General features: G+C 43.0%; 1 protein-coding gene across 1 annotated transcript; it reads left to right on the forward strand.

Annotated features, from left to right (window-relative positions):
* Positions 1 to 2,455: 2,455 nt before the first annotated feature.
* LOC311304915 (kelch-like protein 10) lies at positions 2,456 to 12,527 on the forward strand (the record flags this gene model as incomplete). Its single annotated transcript, XM_084432273.1, has 8 exons — positions 2,456 to 2,595; positions 3,203 to 3,692; positions 4,106 to 4,522; positions 11,072 to 11,269; positions 11,471 to 11,620; positions 11,780 to 11,896; positions 12,166 to 12,257; positions 12,371 to 12,527. The coding sequence occupies 8 exons, from the start codon at positions 2,456 to 2,458 to the stop codon at positions 12,525 to 12,527; spliced, it is 1,761 nt and encodes a 586-aa protein (XP_084288399.1).
* Between the last annotated feature and the right edge of the window lie 9,388 nt (positions 12,528 to 21,915).

Consider the following 21,915-nt stretch of genomic DNA (forward strand, 5'->3'; position numbering starts at 1 on the left):
CCAATTTGTAATAATTGTAATAAATACAATGCAATTAATATCATTTTCTGACAGTGTGTGTGACATCCGACTACTTTCCAAGAAGGGGTGCAACTGATTTACAAATATCATGATAAATATGTACAGGAATTGAGGCAGTAGCCAATGACAGCACTAGGAGTAAAAGCTGCAGGATTGTGTACGAGTATACAAATATGTACGAGTATCGTACGAATTTGACAACTTGTTAAATCTTGTGAATTATTAAGACTTTCAGACTATGTTCGTGCTGATTGGGCTATGGGTTTTGTGAGAAAAGGTTTAAGAAACAACAAATGCTTAATTAAAATGTTTGATTTAGGGTTAAAATCAACACATACCATTGTGAATATTTGCCTTTGCAGCTTTCCGTCTCCTCCGTTTACTTCTCCTCAAACAATAATGGAATGACTGAGTCCGAAAGGCCCTTTTGGTCTTTTCAGCTGAAAAAAAGAGAAAGAAAATATAATTATGTATAATATATAGGATTATTTAAAGGAAAAAGTACTGATTTACTTTACGAATATTGGATGTTACATTATAAAGCATTACAAGCATGGCAAGTGTTGTGGTTAATATGCGTTTACAACAAATATCACTTTAAAACTACTGGGGTAAAAGCATGGTCAGTTTTGTGATTACTGTCCTTTTACCACACCTATCACAGTCAAACTAGGGTTACAGTGGTAAAAGCATGGTAAGTGTTGTTTTTACTGTGCTTCTACTACAAATACAACTTTGGAACTAATTGTACTACTTTAAATCTGATATGAATATGATTAACGGACTGAAGGTCTGAATTAGAAAGCAATGAAACGCAAAGCTTCCGTGGAGATGACAGATACAATGCAGTGACTGAACGTGAGCTAATCTGATTAATATCAAAAAACAGAAAAGACATTATATCACACATTATTAGGACAGAGAATTTACTACTTACCAACATCTGACACACGTGACCTGATGCCAAATATCGCGATTTCCTACTGATAAAATATCATTTTAAAATATCAATAAACAGCAAAGCAATCCAGCTTCCCTGGCAAGCAAGACTGGGTTGCAACTACACACACACACTCACAAATTGTACCGACCACGAACAGTAGAGTATATGTAATGGAAAGTTGCATAAATGTACATCTTGATCACACTTGGAAATAACAGCAGCTGTTAGGTATAAAAAGGGCATTGCATAAATAAGGAGCATAAAATAATCTGAATATTTTTGCAATAAATATGCAAATTAAGCCTTTTAATTTTGCTGTATGATTTTCTTTTAAATAAATATTTTTTTTCTAATTTTTCAAATTGTTTTCTAAACATGTTACATTAATAACAAATTATTAAATTCAGCTAACATGAACTAACAATGATCAGTTGTTTTTTTTTAACTAATGTTAACAAAGAATAACTATGGTAACAAATGTAGCTTTTGCTCATTGTTAATGTTGGTTAATGCATTAACTGACTTTACCTTATTGTAAAGTGTTACCTATTGTTCTTTATAACACTTGAATCACTTTATGCAGTTTTTGTGTGTATTGCTTTATTGGATTTTAAATATAATTTAGAGTTCTTTTTGTTTTAAGAAAAATATATAAAACCTGTTATTGTTTGAAAACGCTTATTTCAATATCGTGATAATACCATATATATTAGGTAGAATTCCTGAAAATAAATGAATAAATGATTGGGTCTCGGCTTAATGTCCATGGGGAAATGTGGGTCCCATGGCCAAACCAGTTGAGAACTGCTGGCACAGTATAAGGGACAATTTCAGATACAGCCGCAGTGTCTTAGTGACTGTTCAAAGTCTTCTTTCTTGAATATTTCCAGTTGTAAATATTGTAAAAATAAAAAAACAGCTTGGTCATTTATATGTAATTTTACTTATAATGGCAGTAATTCTAAATTTACAGATTTAACCAATAAAAGCAAGACATTGCACTCATGATGTGGCCTAATGCTGCGTGACCTTGAAATGCAATGGGAATATGACATCTGTGAAGAACAGTCCTCTTCATACAGGCCTCTGGTAAACTTGTTTGGGGTCACAGTCACACCACGCAAGAAAAATCTGTCCTTCTGTCAAAAACTCACTAGTGTGTATATGTTATGCAGTCAAAAATGGATGATTGCATATTCAAATGACTAATTATCCCATGTTTTATTTTATTTGTCACTGAGTTCATTTTTTTAATCAATTTTTATATATTTGTTACTGTGAAGATGTTTCATTCAAAAGGAATCAATAAAACAAAACTCTATAATAATTATGTGGCCAAGACACAAACTGTGCAAGCTCTACAACTATGATGTCACAGAGACATTCTATAGAACTCTCCTGAGCAAAAGTCCCACAGAGACACAATCCTGAGGAGACTTTAATCAGAGTTTGAGGTGAGAAGACTGAATACATTTACAGTCCTGAGAGAACATGGAGAACATGAAAACAGCTTTGGACGTGTTTGATGAAGCACGTTTACTGGGCGAACACACTGACATAATCATCAAATCAGATGACAGAGAATTTCCAGTGCACAAGATCATCATGTGTGGCTGCAGCTCCTACTTTAGGTGAGACGAAGCATTTGAACTGCAATTGTGCGCAAATTACCAAGAAATGATTATAATTGAAGAGTTCAGATGCAAAAAACCTCTAAATACCATCTGAAATTTCCTTCTAGAATGATCATTTTTATCAAGCTCGTATATTTAAGTTCAGTAATTTCACTTAAATGGCAATGAAAATACCTATTAATTGCCATTTAAGTGAAATTACTGAAAGTAAATATACAAGCTTGATAAAAATGATCATTCTAGAAGAATATTTCAGATGGCATTTAGAGGTTTTTGCATCTGAACTCTTAAATTATATATATAATTTCCACTGCCAACATTATACTGTTGAAACTGCCTAAGTCCAAGTATATAAATGCATGAAAATGAATGAGTGTATTGCCAGAAAAATGAATGTAACTATGATATCTAAGAAAAACAATTCTTGAAATTTGATTCTGGAAGTGGCTATGAATGAAGTTTTACCCAGCATTTCAAATTTAATACAGGAAACTAATCTGTTTCTCTGAGTAAATCTGGCTGAAATTAAAATGTAAATAACAAAAAGTTATTTTATATATGCTCATTATTAATGTCTGTATTTCATTGTCAAATTTGTTCACAGGGTTCTTTTCTCCAACAACTGGAGCAGCCCACAACATTTCTGTGAAATTCAAGGAATATCCCGAGACATCATGCCTCTTATCATCCAGTATGTGTACACAAGATCTGTGCTCATTACTCAGGAGAACGCTCTGGAGCTCTTGGTGGCGGCTGACATGACCTTAGTCTCAGGTCTCGTAGACGCCTGCTGTCAGTTCCTGGAGTCACACTTATGCCCAGAGAACTGCATTGGCATCTGCAAGTTTACAGAGGACTTTTACTCCTGCTCAAAGCTCCGAGGTAAAGCACAGCACTTTATCCTGCAGCACTTTGAGGAGGTTCTGGACGAATCTGAGGAGTTCCTGGAGCTCTCCCTGGAGCAGCTGGAGGAGATCATTGATGAGGATGAGCTGAATGTCAGACAGGAGGAGGTGGTGTTTGAAGCCGTCCTCCACTGGATTAATCACGCACCAGAAAACAGGAGGCAACACATTAACGTGCTTCTGCCAAAGGTAAAACAGAGATTTTTGTCTCGGTTTTCATTACAAATATCTTAAAAGTCTGTGTCTATAATTTACTAATTTTATTTCAGTTTGAAATGAAATAAAAATGAAAGTGAGAAACTTGCCTTGACAACTATTTAAGATTAAGTTTTAAAATATTTGATTTCAGTTGAAGTTAATTTTATTTTTAGTTTAGGGTTTTCATTTTAGTTCAACTACAATAATCCTAGCTGGCAGGTGTAAGAAAATTTAACTTAATTCAAAGGGCAAACAAGTTTATTTTTCTTCCCCTTCTGACAATTTTCTTTTCTTGTTTCAAGCATTAACATTGGAAATCCTTTCCCATTGTTGAAGACTATATAACTGCTTAGTAACAGTCTTGCAACAGTCTCTGAAAGTCTAAACTCTCCCTTGTGTTTCAGGTTCGATTGGGGTTGTTGTCCTCAGACTACTTCCTCAATAATGTAATGTGCAGTGCACTAATGATGAATGAAGCCTGCAAACCTGTTATCATCAAAGCAGTGAAGACTTTGTTTGACCTCAACACGGATGAACCCACCAACTCAGAACTCATGCATCAACTGACACGTCCACGTCTGCCCTCATCGATCCTATTGGCCATCGGAGGATGGAGCGGCGGCAATCCCACCAGTGCGATAGAGGCATACGATGTGAAGGCAGACTGCTGGGTCAGGGTGACTCAAGAGGATGAGCGTCCCAGAGGCTATCATGGTACAGCAGTCCTGGATGAGTTTGTCTACTGTATTGGTGGTTCTGATGGTGTGGATTGTCTCAACAGTGTGAGGAAATTCAATCTTATCACTCAGACTTGGCATGAGGTGCGTAATGCTGTAGATCAACACGTAACGTCTCGGTTACGGATGTAACCCTCGTTCCCTGAGTGGGAACGGAGACGTTACGTCGGATGACGACGATTGGGGTTTCGCTTAGAAGCCTATCACCTTCGAGTATATAAAACGAGCCAATGGCAATGAAATGCCATGGGTCTGCGGAATTTGCATAGCGTAACTCCGCCCGCCGCAGGGGGTATATAAGGAAGTCGCTGGCACAATGCAGATATGTCTTCGCTGAGGAGCCGAGACTAGCCCCAGGCGTTTTTCAGCGGTACAGCGGAAGTGGCAGGAAGACGTAACGTCTCCGTTCTCACTCAGGGAACGAGGGTTACATCCGTAACCGAGACGTTCCCTTTCGTGGTCACTCCGAGTTACGTCGGATGACGACGATTGGGGTTCCAGTCTAATCACGCCACCTCGGCTGTCTTCCAGTGCCCTGCGTAAGTCTGAGCTCCCTGTTGTGAGACTAGCACGAATGAAGGAGTCCTACTTAACACAGGGATACCAAGGTACACTGGGAAGCATATCTCCAGAGAGAAATATGCAATTATGCCCAGCCATGATGGGGGGGGACTTAGAATACACATATGACCCAGAGGGCTGCATATGGAAAATCACTGGGGTGTCCAGCCGCAGGTGGAATTTTAAACCCCAGGGGTGGCAAGGTGGCTTGCCAAGGGAAAGACACACGCTCACAAGGAGACTTACAGTGGAATACACATGTGGGGGTCGCCCAGAGGGGGAACCATGCACATGGAGGCACCTAGTCAAGCGCAAAAGCTGCGTTATGGCAGATTGGCATAACTCAGGCGTTGACGTAACCAGTGCTGGAGGAAACTCAGAGCTTATCAGACTCACCTGAGAAGAAATCGCACGTATCCCGTCCGTGGAGAGGAATGGCGAGCAAGCGAAGACACCTGAGCAGAATCTAGCACCGGCTGGTTGAAGCGAGTACATGAGAAGAAACTGGCTCTACGCGGAGATTATAGAATCTCGCGAATGTGTTGGGTGTCGCCCAGCCTGCAGCTCTACAAATGTCTGTTAGCGAGGCGCCATGCGCTAGAGCCCAAGAGGAAGCCACACTACGAGTGGAGTGGGCTTTCACACCAAGGGGGCACGGACGACCTTGCTGCTGGTATGCCAAAGCAATGGTATCCACTATCCAGTGGGATAACCTTTGCTTTGAGAGAGCCTTTCCCTTCAGCTTCCCACCATGACAGACAAAGAGCTGGTCTGAGGTCCTGAAACACTGCGTTCTGTCTACGTAAGCACGGAGGGCGCGTACTGGACAGAGCAGTGCCAAGGCTGGGTCTGCCTCCTCCAAGGGCAGCGCTTGCAGGTTCACTACCTGGTCTCGAAAGGGTGTGGTAGGAACCTTGGGCACGTATCCAAGCCGGGGTCTCAGGATCACGTGAGAGTTAGCCGGCCCGAATTCCAGGCACGCTTCGTCAACCGAAAATGCCTGCAGGTCCCCTACCCTCTTGATGGAGGCCAATGCAACCAGGAGCACTGTCTTCATTGACAGGAACTTAAGCTCCACTGACTGTAAAGGCTCAAATGGAGCACTCTGCAGGGCAGTTAGAACCACTGAGAGGTCCCAAGAGGGTACGAGGGGAGGACGAGGAGGATTTAGTCTCCTCGCTCCCCTCAGGAACCTGACGATCAGGTCGTGCCTTCCCAGAGACTTACCATCAACTGCTTCGTGATGTGCGGCAATGGCGGCAACATACACTTTCAGGGTGGAGGGAGACAGCCTTCGCTCCAACCCTTCTTGCAGGAAGGAAAGCACGACACTGATCGGGCATTTCGTGGGTTCTTGATGTTTAGAAGAACACCAGTTGACGAAGAGGTTCCACTTCAACGCATAGGCATGTCTCGTGGACGATGCTCTAGCGGAAGTGATGGTAGCCACCACCGCAGGTGGTAGGGTACTCAAACCTGCCTCGTCCCGTCCAGGAGCCACACGTGGAGGTTCCAAAGATCGGGACGAGGGTGCCATAAGGTGCCCCGTCCCTGAGAAAGGAGGTTCTTCCTCAGAGGAATTGGCCAGGGAGGTGCTGTCGCGAGGAGTACTAGTTCGGAGAACCAGGTCCGGTTGGGCCAATACGGGGCAACCAAAATGACCTGCTCCTCGTCCTCCCTGATCTTGCGCAAGGTCTGCGCAAGGAGGCTCACTGGGGGAAACGCATACTTGCGTAGGCCCCGCGGCCAGCTGTGCGCCAGTGCATCCGTGCCGAGCGTGCCCTCGGTCAGGGAGTAAAACAGGTCGCAATGGGACGAGTCGTGGGAGGCAAACAGGTCTACCTGTGCGTCGCCGAACTGATCCCAAATCAGCTGGACCGTCTGGGGATGGAGTCGCCATTCTCCAGCGAGAGGCCGAACTCGAGACAGCTCGTCGGCCGCCTGGTTCAGGTGTCCCGGGATATAAATGGCTCGAAGCGACCTCAGATGCTTCTGACTCCATATGAGGAGGTGGCGAGCGAGTTGCGACATACGGCGGGAGCGTAGACCACCCTGGTGGTTGATGTACGCTACTGTTGCGGTATTGTCTGATCGGACTAGTACGTGCTGGCCCCTGAGCAGCGCATGGAAGCGGTGCAGGGCGAGACGTACAGCCAGCAACTCGAGGCAATTGACATGCCAAAGGCGCTGGGGTCCTGTCCAGGAGCCCGCGGCAGCATGACCATTGCACATGGCGCCCCAGCCCGTGTTGGAGGCATCTGTTGACACAACAACATGCCGGGAAACTCGTTCTAAGGGCACTCCGGCCCATAGAAAATTGAGGTTCGCCCACGGGGTGAAGGTCTGACGGCAGGCTGGAGTCACTGGGACTCGGAGCGTGCCGTGTTGCCATGCCCACCTCGGGACTTGATCGCGAAGCCAAAGCTGAAGCGGTCTCATATGAAGCAATCCCAGCGGCGTTACTGCGGCTGCGGATGCCATATGCCCCAGGAGCCTCTGAAAAAGTTTCAGTGGAACCGCACTCTTGTCCTCGAACTGACGAAGACAAGTCAGCAGTGACTGCGCGCGCTCGCTAGTAAGCTGCGCGCACATGGCGACCGAGTCGATCTCCATACCGAGAAAAGAGATCCTCTGCACGGGGCAGAGTTTGCTCTTCTCCCAGTTGACCCGAAGGCCCAGACGGACTAGGTGCCGGAGCACTAGGTCCCTGTGTTCGCAAACCTGGTCTCGAGAGTGAGCTAGGATAAGCCAGTCGTCGAGATAGTTCAGGATGCGAACCCCGTGTTCCCGAAGGGGAACAAGGGCTGCCTCGACGACCTTCGTAAAGACGTGAGGAGACAGGGCTAGCCCGAAAGGGAGAACCGCGTACTGGTATGCCTGCCCCTCGAAAGCAAACCGTAGAAACGGTCTGTGTCGAGGTAAAATGGAGACATGAAAGTAGGCGTCCTTCAGGTCGATCGCTGCAAACCAATCCTGCGGCCGCACACACTGGAGGATGTGTTTGGCCGTGAGCATCTTGAATGGCAGCCTGTGAAGGGAGCGGTTCAAGACGCGGAGGTCGAGGATTGGCCGTAACCCACCGGTTTTCTTGGGTACAATGAAGTAAGGGCTGTAGAAGCCGGACTTCATTTCGGCTGGAGGGACAATCTCGATCGCACCCTTCGCCAGCAGGGTGACGACCTCCGCTCTCATGACAGTGAAGCATACTGACCATAGTGAAGCGGACTCCGCTGAAGCGGGGAGGAGATCGCGCGAACTGAATCGCGTAGCCGAGCCTGATGGTTCTCGCGACCCAGCGGGACAGTCTGGGAAGCTCTAGCCAGGCCTCCAGAAAGTGCACCAGCGGGGTCATACGAACCACAGACGTACCGTCGGTGGGGCAGCGAGGCGGAATGACCGGCACCGGCGAGGGTGGCATAGCGGCCCTGTGCGGGGGCACGGTCATTAACCGCGTCCTGCCAGAGGAGGCCAGGGGAGGGCGCGCGTCCCACGGGGGCGTGCTCTGGCAGGGGTCTGGCGACAGAGGGGGATGAGAGGAGCGTGGCCCGTGGGCGGCGCGTGCTGTCATCCCACACCTCTGGGACAGAGGAGGGCGGCAGTGGCGGGACCCGAGGGTGGCGCGCACTGCGGCCCTCTGGCTCTGTAGGCTCAGGATTGGGGATTTCGATTCTTTCTTTAACCACATTAGGGTGCTGCCCGTCGTGGGACGAGCAGCGGGGAGTGGAGAACAAAAGATTCTCCCCCGGCCCTCCACCGGGGGAAGGAGTGGCCCTGCTACCACCTCCTGTAGAGAAAAGAAAGCCAATCCTGAGCTGCCCGTCTCAGGAGCGCCGCTTAGCCTGGCGTTTAGCGGGCCGCGGGGCTGGAGAGGGCTGTGGCGCCTTCCTACGGCTTCCTCCGCGACGCGGCGCCGGTGAAGGCTGCTGCTGAGGCCGTGCGGGAGGGGCGGGAGCCGTGGGAGGGCGCCCTCGGCGGCGAGCAGGCTGAGGATTCTGTACCGGCGGCTGAGCAGCAGCAGCGCGTCGGGGCAGAATGTGCTTGATCGCCTCAGTCTGCTTCTGGGCAGTCGAGAACTTTTGGGCAAAATCCTCGACCGCACCGCCGAAAAGGCCGGCCTGGGATGTGGGAGCGTCAAGCAGACGAGTCCGCTCGGGCTCACGCATATCAGCCAGGTTCAGCCAGAGATGTCTCTCCTGGACCACAGCTGTGGACATCACCAAACCCAGGGAGCGCGCGGTCACTTTCGTCGCCCGGAGAGCGAGGTCAGTGGCAGCGCGCAGCTCATCAAAGAGCCCTGGGTCTGTCCTACCCTCGTGCATGTCACGGAGCATCTTGGCCTGGTAGACCTGCAAGATGGCCATGGCATGCAGAGAAGCAGCTGCCTGTCCCGCCGCTCTGTAAGATTTCGCCACCATGGTCGACGAAAATCTACAGGCTTTGGATGGGTGCTTTGGATCACCACGTGATGAAGCGCTTGCCGGACACAGCTGCATCGCGACAGAACGTTCAACCGTGGGAATCCCAGTGTACCCACAAGCATCAGCTCTATCGAGGGGAGGAAAGGCGGAGAAAGCCGACGAACGATCGCGGGAAGACATGGGAGCCTTCCAGGACCGCGTGACTTCCTCATGCACTTCCGGGAAGAATGGTATTGGGGTTGGGCGGCGACGGGTGTCAGCGGCCGCTCCCAAAAACCAATCATCCAGCCGCGAGCGCACTGGATCAGGTGGCGGGGACCACTCAATACCAATGGCCGCGGCTGCCTGGGAAAGCATGGCGGTCAGCTCGGGATCAGACTCGGGCAATGCTGGCACGCCCGAGGGCGGCAACACAGCCGAATCCTCACTTCCCGAGGACTCGCGCCCACCTTGTGATGCAGCGATCGACATCGTATCTTCCTCTGGAGCTCCAAACGAGACGCGCTGGGGCTCCGAAGAGGGACCAGCGGTCTCAGTTTGAACACTCGCGGGTGCTGATGCTGGAGAGGGGTGTGTGGACCGTGGACGTGTCGGCGGTATGTCCCACACAGTCACCCTCAGGTCACCCCGGCCACCAGCCGAAGTACTAGCCCTCTCGGGACCAGTAGATCGGGGTGTGGGTAGGGGGACTCTCGCTCTAGTGAGCTCATTGAGTCTCGACCGCAGCATAGAGATGGTCATGTTCCCGCAGTGGGAACATGAGTCATCCACGAACGCTGCTTTAGCGTGATCAACGCCCAAACACGCTAAGCAGAGATCGTGCCCATCAGAGAAAAATATGTCGCGACCGCAACCAGAAGTGCACGGGCGAGGCATCTTTAAAAAGACGTGCCACGTGCAATGCTCTTTTTGTGAGAGGAAAAACTCTGCGGATGCTGAAGCGAACAGGGAGAGACACACTATCTGTCAGATCACTGACCAGATCAGCAGGGTAGTGAACACTCGCTGAAATCGCCGTCACACCAACACCGGAGAGTTCGCTCGTCTCGAAGGTAAGAGAAGACTAACTCAGAATATTTGGCTTGCAGGAGTGGAGAAGTTCTCGGCTCCGAAGCGAAAACATATCTGCATTGTGCCAGCGACTTCCTTATATACCCCCTGCGGCGGGCGGAGTTACGCTATGCAAATTCCGCAGACCCATGGCATTTCATTGCCATTGGCTCGTTTTATATACTCGAAGGTGATAGGCTTCTAAGCGAAACCCCAATCGTCGTCATCCGACGTAACTCGGAGTGACCACGAAAGGGAACTTTAATTTAGCTTCCTTCACAAAACAGTATTGTGGTACAGTGATGGTACCGGATTGTACTTTGATATGGACCATAGTGCTGAATGATGTGCTGTACTCCACATTACTTCAAAGAATAGATATAAACCATGATACATTTTTGTTTGTGTTTCAGCAATTGTTGTAGATTAATAATATAATATAATATAATATAATATAATACACCAGAGTTACCATCATGACTGTTTAAAATACCGTTAAAAAATAATAGTAATACCATTGTATTTATTTGCAACTGACTGGACAGAACCAATGAGATGGTGTATTGGTGTGTGTTCGTACACTGATGTATTTGGTGTGTTGTAGGTGGCCCCCATGTATGAACGCCGCTGCTATATTAGTGTTGCTGTTCTGGACAGGCTCATTTATGCCATTGGTGGTTTTGATGGAGAACAACGGCTTAAAACAGTAGAGCGCTACGATCCAAACACCAATCAGTGGACAATGATGGCACCCATGAATGAACGGAGGAGTACCACCAGCGCCACCTCACTGCAGGGCAGGGTAAGAGCACTTACCCACTCTTTTGAAGACTCTTAATGCCTGTAAAGCATGAAGGAAAGGGGAAACAGAGATATGACATAAGGAATAGTTTAAATATGAAAAGGAATATCATAAAATTGACTGTGTTTTAAACACTGCTTTTCTGATCAGTCTGTGATGATTGTGCTCAAACATCATGCATGTTATGTTTGTGTTTGTCAGATCTATATCTGTGGTGGTTTTAATGGGACCGAGTGTCTCTCCTCTGCTGAGAGCTTCAACCCTGAAACAAACCAGTGGACTCTCATCGCTCCCATGAGTAGCCGCCGCACTGGTGTTAGTGTGATCGCTTATGCAGATCGAGTGTATGCTGTGAGTGTTAAACACAGTTTTATAGTGTTATTAATTAGCTATGATAACCATCACACAAATACAGAGATATGGAACAATCACAGTTTAAAGATTGCACTTCTGTAAATGCATGCATGGATGTGCACATAATACATCAATAAATAATGTATTTATTTAAAGGTTGGTGGTTTTGATGGTGCCAGTGATTTGCGGAGTGCGGAGGCCTACGATCCGCTCACTAACATCTGGAGTGATGTTGCATCAATGAACAATCCACGCAGCAGCTTTGGCATTGAGGTGAGATGTGGACAGTTAAAATCTGTATCTGGTGAAACTATGAAATAACATTACAATAATGATTTGATGAAAATGAATATGGGGGACTTTTGTTTTTTTGCTTCCATATTGAGAAAAAATGGAAAGTTGCACCTTAAAATTGTAGAAGGCTTCGAAGATCAATGTGTGTCAAAACATTCTAACTATGTTTAAATTAAGTGGTGCATCTATAATAAGATTTATTAATGTAAAGTTAAAGACATTAGCTTTTTACTTTCCTCAAAATCCAGGTAGTCAATGGTCAGTTGTTTGCTGTCGGAGGCCGTAATGAATCCAGCACCATCTCTGATGTGGAGCGCTACGATGAGAAGACAGATCAATGGTAACTTCCACAAACACTAAATCTCACAGATGATTTCACACTGCATTAGATAGAAGTGTAAGTCTAATGCAGGCTATATTTCATTGCATTCACTGCATCTGTTTTCTCTACAGGTTTGCTGCAAATGAAATGGCCATTTCCCGCAGTGGTCTGAGCTGTTGTGTAGCGTCAGGATTGCCTAACATGGCACAGTATGCTGCCCTACGAGACACCAGACACAAGACGAGTCTGACAGTGAATGATCTCCCTCTAGCAGATCTGACAATCTGATGACAAATGGAGAGTCATCATGTCTCCTGAATAAATGCATTAAAAAAAAGAGAGGCTGTATTCGATATGTTAAACTTTCTCTCAGATGTAGTGTTTAATTAAAAAAATGAAACCTAGCAAGGGATCTCTACAGCTCAACAAACAAACATATAATATTGAGAACTATTTTTACTGAGTAAACTATTTATTGCTTTATTAACCAAAATTTGCCCTAAAACGCCTAAAAAGGCATACCCAAAATACATTGGATGCTGTTCTTGAACCATTTGACGTAAATAACTATGGCGGCCTACGAGTGAACGGATTTTCGGCTTTTTTTTATAAAAACAAAAACATTTGGAGTTTTTTGCTGCTCATAATATCCATACCGTTTATATAAAGAGTCAAATTAAAACCAGGAACTTCATTTTGTTTTTTATAACTTTTCATTTGTTCTAATATGCCATTAGGTATAGATCTGAAAACTGAGTTATATTCTTTGAACGTTATCGGGAATGTCTTCTCTCTGAGAAAGGATTCATAATTAAGTAATTGGTTATTAAAATCAAAAAGGTTCCATCTCTATCGATCCATTTCTGCAAATAGAGTGACTTGTTCCCTTTAGTGATGCATTCATTATTCCATAAGATGGACTTAGTTTCCAGGCCAGAAGAGCTTGTTGATCAAACTGGGATGGTTTTAGGGGCAATCTTGTAATATTGTAGTTACATTTCAATAAAAATGTTAGGCCTCCTACACTCTTAAAAATGTTGTTGGGGATAAAGTGCCATAAGGACTCTGGTGCTCTCAAACATTCCTTCAACCATTTCACCTTAAGTGTATAATTCAAGTCCCCAAAGTCCAAAAGTTCAAATCCACCTTCATCCTTAGAGCCAGAGAGCACCGCTTTTTTCACATGATGGTGTCTGTTTTTCCACACCAAGTTCGTAAATATGGTATTTATATCTTTACATGTTGAATCATGGACATTAAGAGAGAGGACAAATCTTGAAATCCCTTCTGCTTTAGTCAAAAGAATCCTACCTAAAATAGAGATGTCTCTTTGAAGCCATAAATATAGTATTGTTTTAGATTTCTTCAATTTAGGTGAAAAATTTAGTTGTTGCCGTTCCTTGTGATCCTTGCAGATATGAATACCTAAATATTTTACACATTTCTTAACAGGTATATTTAGGGCCCGAGCACCGATGGTGATAGGACCCTATTGTTTTTGCTCCGTTTATTATTAGGGCCAGAGCACCGATGGTGAGAGGACCCTATTGTTTTTGCTCCGTTTATTCTTCTTCTTCTTCTTCTTCTTCTTCTCCAAAATGAATCGCTTTTTAGAGGGCCTAAACATGCTCGAAAACTCATGAAACTTTGCACACGCTTCAGAAGTGGTGAAAATTTACGTGTGATATGGTTTTCAGAATTGGGGGGGGCAAATTCGGTAAATTATTGCCCCCACATTTTGCCCCGGCTCCTGGTTTCACGTACAGGTATGAAATTTGGTGCATACATGTATTGACCCAATACCTACAGAAAAGTCTCTTGGAGCATAGCCCTAAACACAACAGGAAGTGAGCTATTTTGAACTTCCTCCTAGATTTTGGGCATTTTTCGTAATTTCCTGATGTTGTACTTTAACGAACTCCTCCTACAGATTTGATCTGATCCTCTTCAAATTTGGTGAGTGTAATCTTAAGGCCTTTCCTAAAGGCGCCAGGTGGTGGCGGCAGGGGTGCGAGGGCCCTTTTCATCGCTGCTTGCAGCTTTAATTAACATTTGTTCTTCATTCTGATACAGACATAAAGTTGTACAAACATTATTTTTGCTTGAGCTGTATTGTTATAGTTATATAAATTACAGACTATAAAGAATGAATTGTCTAACTGGAAAACCAATATTATCCACCTACCCTCATTTGAGGTCACTGATTCAATGATATCTCCTTTAAATGTATTAAGTAGAATGGCGACACCTGCTGACCACTGTGCTTTCCAAAACTTCACATCATCGTCCACCGAATGAGTCTCTTGTAAAAATATCAAAGCAGCATTTTTTGGTCTACTGAATAAAAAGATTGATTTCCTCTTGGTGCTATCACGAATACCCCTGACATTCAACGATATTATTTTTAAGGAACTAAAATGGAAGTCTGTCATAATGTAAGAAAAGAAAAAAAACTGAACTGGATGTCTGTTAAAGTTCTAAGAACTAGTTAAAGAAAAAGAAAAAAAAACTCTGAGATAGATCATATCAGAGATTAGCTTTCCAATAGTTAAAATAAGAGGAGTTAATTGAGGTACTCATGTTCAGAGTTTTCTACTTGGCGGTGTGAACATATTGCTCTTTTGGCGCTTTTCCACTGCATGGTACGGCACGGTTCGGCTCGGTACGGTTCGACTCGGCGCGGAACGGTTCGGCTCGCTTCGCTTTTCCACTGCGTGGTACGACTCGACACGGTACGGCACGGTTCGGTTCGCTTTAGCTCGGTTGCTTTTCCATTGCAGTTAGTACCGCTTCAAACTGGGTGGGACTGATCGTTATAGTTGCCGCCTCTACTGCCATGACATCATCGTAAACGCGCCACATTTCAAACGCACAACACAGGGGATGGTGCTCTTGATTCTCGGCATGTGGATGTTTTTAAATTAAATTAAACGTTCTTATAATGTTTTACTATATGGAAGGAAAATTCTTAACGTGTAATTAAACGTTGCGTTCATATTCTGGGCTCATCTGATTTTTTGTACATAGCATAGCCTACTTTATGATTTTAGTATCATAATGATTAATAAATGCACGCACAATTATCCGTGAACTTGATTTGAACAAATGCCTTTCAACTTGTGTGTGCAAAATTCAGAATTAAATGAATGTGCAGCAATCTTTACAAATAGAGAGTCTAGGCCTAATGTACTGTTTTAAACTATAGCCTACTGCCATTAAAAAAGCGCATTTATTTAATGTTATGTTATTTTTTTCCATCTGCCTATATGTTGATTATGAAAAGTGAACAGCACGAGTAGAGAGACATGGAGCGAGTCAGACATAATTTTGACCACTTCATTAAGTTTTGTTTTGTATAAAGACTTTCTTTAAAGTGAATTTCGTTTTGTATAAATTGTATCTTAATTTTAATAATTTTTTCATCAAACAATTGCCTGGATTAAATAAGAAGCAAAATAGACAATTTAATCATTGAGGCGCCCGAGCGGTCACTTGCATTGTACGTTAACTGGAGCGCATCTCATCTTCAAATACACAAAGCTTGAAATGTCTTTAATCGAAATAATTCAAAACAAAAAGAAATAGGCTACTCTCTTATGTAATCCATTATGTGCATTTCTCTCTATAGGCGCGTTTACTACGAATATGGCGATCGTCAACTTCATCTTTGCCATGCACAGACACTGACAGAAAACACTATTTTATAAATAAAAATCAGTGCACGCGTTTTAATAAAATTAAAACTTTAATTGTGATTATTAAAATAATTAAATATTAAATATTTTGGGGCCAAGTTTTGCTCATTTATTAATAGTATATATATAGGCTATATATAGGCCTAATTTTATTAAATTGAACATGCGCAAAATTCAGCATTCAATCAAATATTCAAAAAGACTTGATAATAATGTTATTTCAACATAATATCTCGTTATTTCGACATAATGTGCGTGCAACAAGCAAGATGTGCATTTGTAAATCCGGGGACGCGTGCACTGATTTTTATTTATAAAATAGTGTTTTCTGTCAGTGTCTGGCAAAGATGAAGTTGACGATCGCCATATTCGTAGTAAACGCGCCTATAGAGAGTAACATTATTATTAAGTATTTTTGAATATTTGATTGAATGCTGAATTTTGCGCTTGTTCAATTTAATAAAATTAAAACTTTAATTGTGATCATTAAAATAATTGAATATTGAATATACAAGTTTTGCTCATATATATATATATATATATATATATAGGCTATATACACACACATATGTGTGTGTGTGTGCCCTCAGCACATGCGTTAAAAATTATCCGGCGCTGCCCCTGACTGCAAGAACCAGTTTGCAAGAAACTTTTTAACTGCAAGAAACTACAGCGTTGGCTGTTGTCTACTGGCTATTTAAATCTAGCGGGTTTGTCTCGTGCATGGTCTCGTGTCGCAAATACAATGACACTGGTAGTGACGATTCTGTCTGACCAATCAGTGATCTTCAGTGTTTTCACGTCACATTTTAGTACCGGTACGGTACGCTTGGAACCTCAACAGAGGTGGTACCATTTAAAGCGAGCCGAAGCGAGCCGTACCGTACCGTACCATGCAGTGGAAATGCGCCATTAGTGAGCCGTACCGAACCGAGCCGTACCGTACCATGCAGTGGAAAAGCGCCAAAGCGTGCCGTACCGAACCGAACCGTACCATGCAGTGGAAAAGCGCCATTTTAATTAATTGTCTACCAGGAGAGCAAATTAACCCATTAAATCGGTTGGCATAATTAACTTGAAATTGTACCTCACATTAAGGGAAATTTAACAAGTTATGCGGTGTGTCTCACACCGTTAATGAGGACCCTGCCATTTAGTTTTCTTTCCATCAGCTTGAAAATATCAATGACTACAGAAATAGCAAAACACATTCCACAACAACATTTTTTTTAGGTCTGATCAAACTATCCATTAGTTAATTGTTATGTGATGTCACTGCTGTAATGTAACATCAGACCCTATAAAAATGATAGGTTGAGAGGAAAAACAAACCATACAAGAGATTTTATTTTACAATTTTATTTTAAATTAAGCTCAAATAATTGTCTCTGATGATACACACACATTTGACATGCATTTTTATTTGGACTTTTCTGGGTCTTGATGTGTAAGTCTAATCGTTATAAAAACTCTTTTGTGCCAGCTGCTGTCAAAATTTTAAATTGAGATTTTCAACATTGATGTGTGATTCTGCTATTTTTTTTATTATTGGAATGTTATGATGTTGTAATTATTGTATGCTATGTACTGTGTTTGTACTGGCCGTGTCATGTTTTCCTCTCAACCTATAATTTTTATAGGGTCTGATGTTACATTACAGCAGTGACATCACATAACAATTAACTAATGGATAGTTTGATCAGACCTAAAAAAAAATGTTGTTGTGGAATGTGTTTTGCTATTTCTGTAGTCATTGATATTTTCTCAAAGGTGTTATATTTAACATGTAAATCTATGCTGATTTGTCTACTAGGGGAAAGGCTGCTAGAGGAGAGAAGGCCTTCAGAGAGAGTTTTGCAAGGCTAGGGGAACTGCGATCCATCGTATAACAGGGTGAGTATGGAAGTTGTGAGACACATTCCCATGATCCTGTCTTCAGCCTATTATAAAAAAAGAACACTAAGGTTTATATGTGAAGGCTTTTTGTGCCTGGTGCAGTAGCCACTGTAGACTTGGTTATCAGTATCACCTCTCTTCTCAAGAAAGCCTCTAGCTTGTTTACCTGCCCTTCTCTGATAAACACTTGCTGCCATGCTGAAACTAACTACATTCCTCACTGATAATGGCTAAGGTTGATAAACCAAGAAAAAATATCTATGGACTATCATTAACTAAAAATCTGTTTTGCTACATTACTGAACACTTTTCTAAACAGAAATCTATAATGACAATGTATTGTAAGTGTTAATGCAATTGCCTTTGTCCTTCAGGTACACCTATTATGGCCTTGACAGCAACAGCGGACCTGGATTCCCGAGCAATTATCAAAAGACAGTTGCAATTGGAGAATGCCACTCACGTCACCATAAGCCCAAACAGAACAAATATTAGGCTTGGCCTGACTACAGTGTCTTCAGATACTATGGACTGTCTGAACTGGGTTGTGAGGAAACTGAAAGATAATGGCCCAAGAATGTCGCCAGTAATCATCTACTGCCGTACACTGACGACTTGCGGAAAGGTGTTCTTCTGTCACCTAAAAGAGGAACTTGGTGATGACTGCTGGGTTGATAGGGATCCAGAACATAGGGTAGTAAACTTACTTATCGGTATGTTTCATAGCCAAACACTTCCCTATCACAAGAGTAGAGTACTTGCTTCATTAGATGGCGATGGTGCATGCAGAGTGGTTGTAGCCACGACAGCTCTCGGAATGGGCCTGAACTTTCCCAACATATCCCATGTCAATGTATGGCTCACCTGAGGATGTGGAGGCCATTGTACAAGAGGTTGGCAGGGCTGGGCGAGATGGGTCTCCATCACATGCCATTATTTACAATGTAAAGCAGCAGATAAGATTGGATGAGCAGGGTTCCAGACTGCGACCAAAGTCTGAGAGGTGTAACTTTATTCAATCGATGTATATTTCCTACCTAATAGATCAAATATTTCAAATATACTTTATGTTGTTTCACATTAATTTGGAGATTAAATGTGAAATTATTACAATATAAAAATATATTAAAACCTTTAATGTCAAGTGTGATTAATCGCGAATAGGCTAGTTAATTGTTTTAATCGATTGACAGTACTAAATAAAATACAATCAAACATTAAAAAACATACGTGGTGTTTTTTTGATAGTTATTTTGAATGGTTTTCATTTAAAAGATTAAAACATTTTGCCAACATGAGGTCTTGTGTCACTGTCAGTCTTTTTACATCAGTGCAAAACTAGGGTACGCAAATAAGGACAACTATTCATCAGCATGCATTGATTAATTCCATGTTGTAAAAAAAACAACAATTTGGTGCGACCAAATCATGTGCTGGTGCGACCAACTGAGAAAGTTGGTAGCACCAGTGCAACCAGTGGAAAAGTTGATGAGGGTGTTAAAACACTGTTAAAAAAAGGGCACCACTAGCTGCCTCAGGAAGGCGTTATACTCACACTTTAAGTGTTCTACCAGGACATTTGTGCTGCTCATACTGTCACTCAGTTTGTTTGTGCAGCTCTGCAGGTTGTGACTTGGCAATACCTGAATACGGAGGATCACAAAGAGTTGATTAGAGATCTTTTGTACAGGTACAAGCTCAGCTTAGTCCAGCACATACATCTGTACACTAACAGCACAGATTGCACTGGTTTTAGTAACGAGCTGATCGACTGTGTTCTTGAGCGTAGCGCAGAAATATTTGATCTTACTTTCATAATGGACAACCTACCCGTGTTTAGTAAAAGGCACGGACAAAAAAAATTCTCAGGGTATTTTTTGATATCTTTGGAGATTTTTAATACACTGATGTTGATCTGCCTGCGGAGGACATTGTGGTGCCTGACCAAGATTACACAGGTTATTTTGATGATGACTCTGAGCCAGACACCCTATCACTATGTAGCAGCTTTGAATCTGGGTTTACACATTTGAGGAGTTCAGACTGATGCCTAAAAGCAATATTGAAACATTTGTATATAGTTGTACATATGACCACCGACCTGTATTTGAAAGTACTCCATGAATGCTCTCCAAACTTATGTCATATGACTACATATAAAGTTTGAGATTGATATATTTGCAGTTATTGTCGAAGTCTTTATTTCACATTTACATACAACAGAAAAAAGTGGTGAAAATTAAAGTAACAAACAAGCTGAAAACGTTGCGTATGCAATTTGTTTTACATTTAAAGCTAGGGTAGGTAATCCTGTTCAGAAACACTTTTTTTTTATACTGGGTGAAATGGTCCTTCCATCCTGAGAGTAGTCAATACATTATGTGTTTAGAAAAAGGAATGAAAAAAAAATCAGACCTGTAGCAGCTGCAGGACAGTAAAAACTCTGACCAATCACTGCCATTCGGTGCGAATGTAAAGAACCAATCAGATGCCTTCATGTCTCGTGCCCGAGCCCCACTGCGCGCGCTGCCCTGCGTGCACTCGTCACATGTCACCGTTCCCGGAAACATTCAGCTCACTCAGAGACAATTTATATGGCTCACTACACCGAGTAAGCAGGAGTTTGCGGCACAATGGAAGAGAAAATGCAGCAAAATCTACCAATGCCAGCTTTGCTGTTAACTGCTCGCCCTGATAAAAAGCCTAAAAAAAAGAAAATCGGAGGCAGAAAAGGCTGCAACGAAACAGGCACTGGATAAAGCCAGAGCACAAACTCGCGTCAACATTGCAGCATTTGAACGGTGGAGACAACTGAGGGAGCTGAAAAGCGATGCCGAGGTTGCGTTCTTTCTGCTGAACAGGTAATTATTTGTTATTTCCATGATATATGTTACGTTAGGCAACGTAGCTAGTATTAGCCCAATGCTAACATTAGCTTCTCTGTCGGTGTAAGCCAGTTGCGTTACAGGTCTGCTTATCTGACTTTTAGGACATGACATTTTGAACATATTGCACAGCCATAGTCGCAAGTGTCTGCATTATAATTGTGATAAAATTACGTTAATATTGCTTATAAACGGGACAACTGTGGTGATGTGGCATATGTGTTTTGTTAGCTACGAGAAGAAATGTTTGTTACTGTGTGAAATGGAAACAAAGTTGTGTTGTCATTCATTGTGTGTCTTTGAGATGCAGTAATTATTGTCAGATGTGTAATTGTGATATTCTTCCTAAAGGTAAATCACTGCCAAAGGAGTAGATCACCACAGCAGACGACGCCTCATGCAAAGCCTGACCCGTCAGCCATTCCTGGACACTCCTTTTCTTATATATATATTTCTTATTTATTATATGTAAATACAGATTGTTTATGACAATCAAAAGCAGCGAAAGTACAGATACTTGTGTAAAAAAGTATTTCTCTTAGGTCTCTCTTGTTCGTTTTTTAAAAAAAAATAAATAAAAAAGTGTTATACCACATTCATTGTCATTATTCATTTAGCATGTAAGGAGGTAAGAAAAGTAATAGCTTGTTTATGCTGAAATGGTAAAGGAAAGGCATTTATCGTTTCAAAATATTTATTCCAACATGACAAAAATACTCGGCTTTCCTGTGACCTGCAGCTGACTCCGACTGTGGATGCACGTTCATGTTTGTGGGGGCGTGGCTTTGGACTGAGTACTGACGGGAGGGGGTGGAGCTTAGAAGAGGTGCCGCTTTCAAATCTTGCTAGCTCTCCCAACATTACCTACTATAGCTTTAAATATGTAACTTGCCGACCTAAAAGTAGGTTTAACAATATACAGATTATTTACAAAGGGTCTGTATACAAGCTTAACAAAGAAAAAGTGTCATTTTCTTTCACATTTCTCCAATCCATTTTTACTCTTATCCATTGTCAAATTTCTTTAGAACAGATTGTTGATTTTGAACATGTACCTTGCCTAACAATGAAAGTATATGCAACTACAGATTATTCACAATGGGTCTATAGACAAGATAGGAAACCAGAATTGTGTATGATTTACTTTTTGACACTCCATCATTTTGAGCCTCAACCACTGCCACATATCTTTGTATTTGA

The sequence above is a fragment of the Rutilus rutilus genome (genome assembly GCF_951802725.1).
Source record: "Rutilus rutilus genome assembly, chromosome: 1".
Taxonomy (NCBI): domain Eukaryota; kingdom Metazoa; phylum Chordata; class Actinopteri; order Cypriniformes; family Leuciscidae; genus Rutilus; species Rutilus rutilus.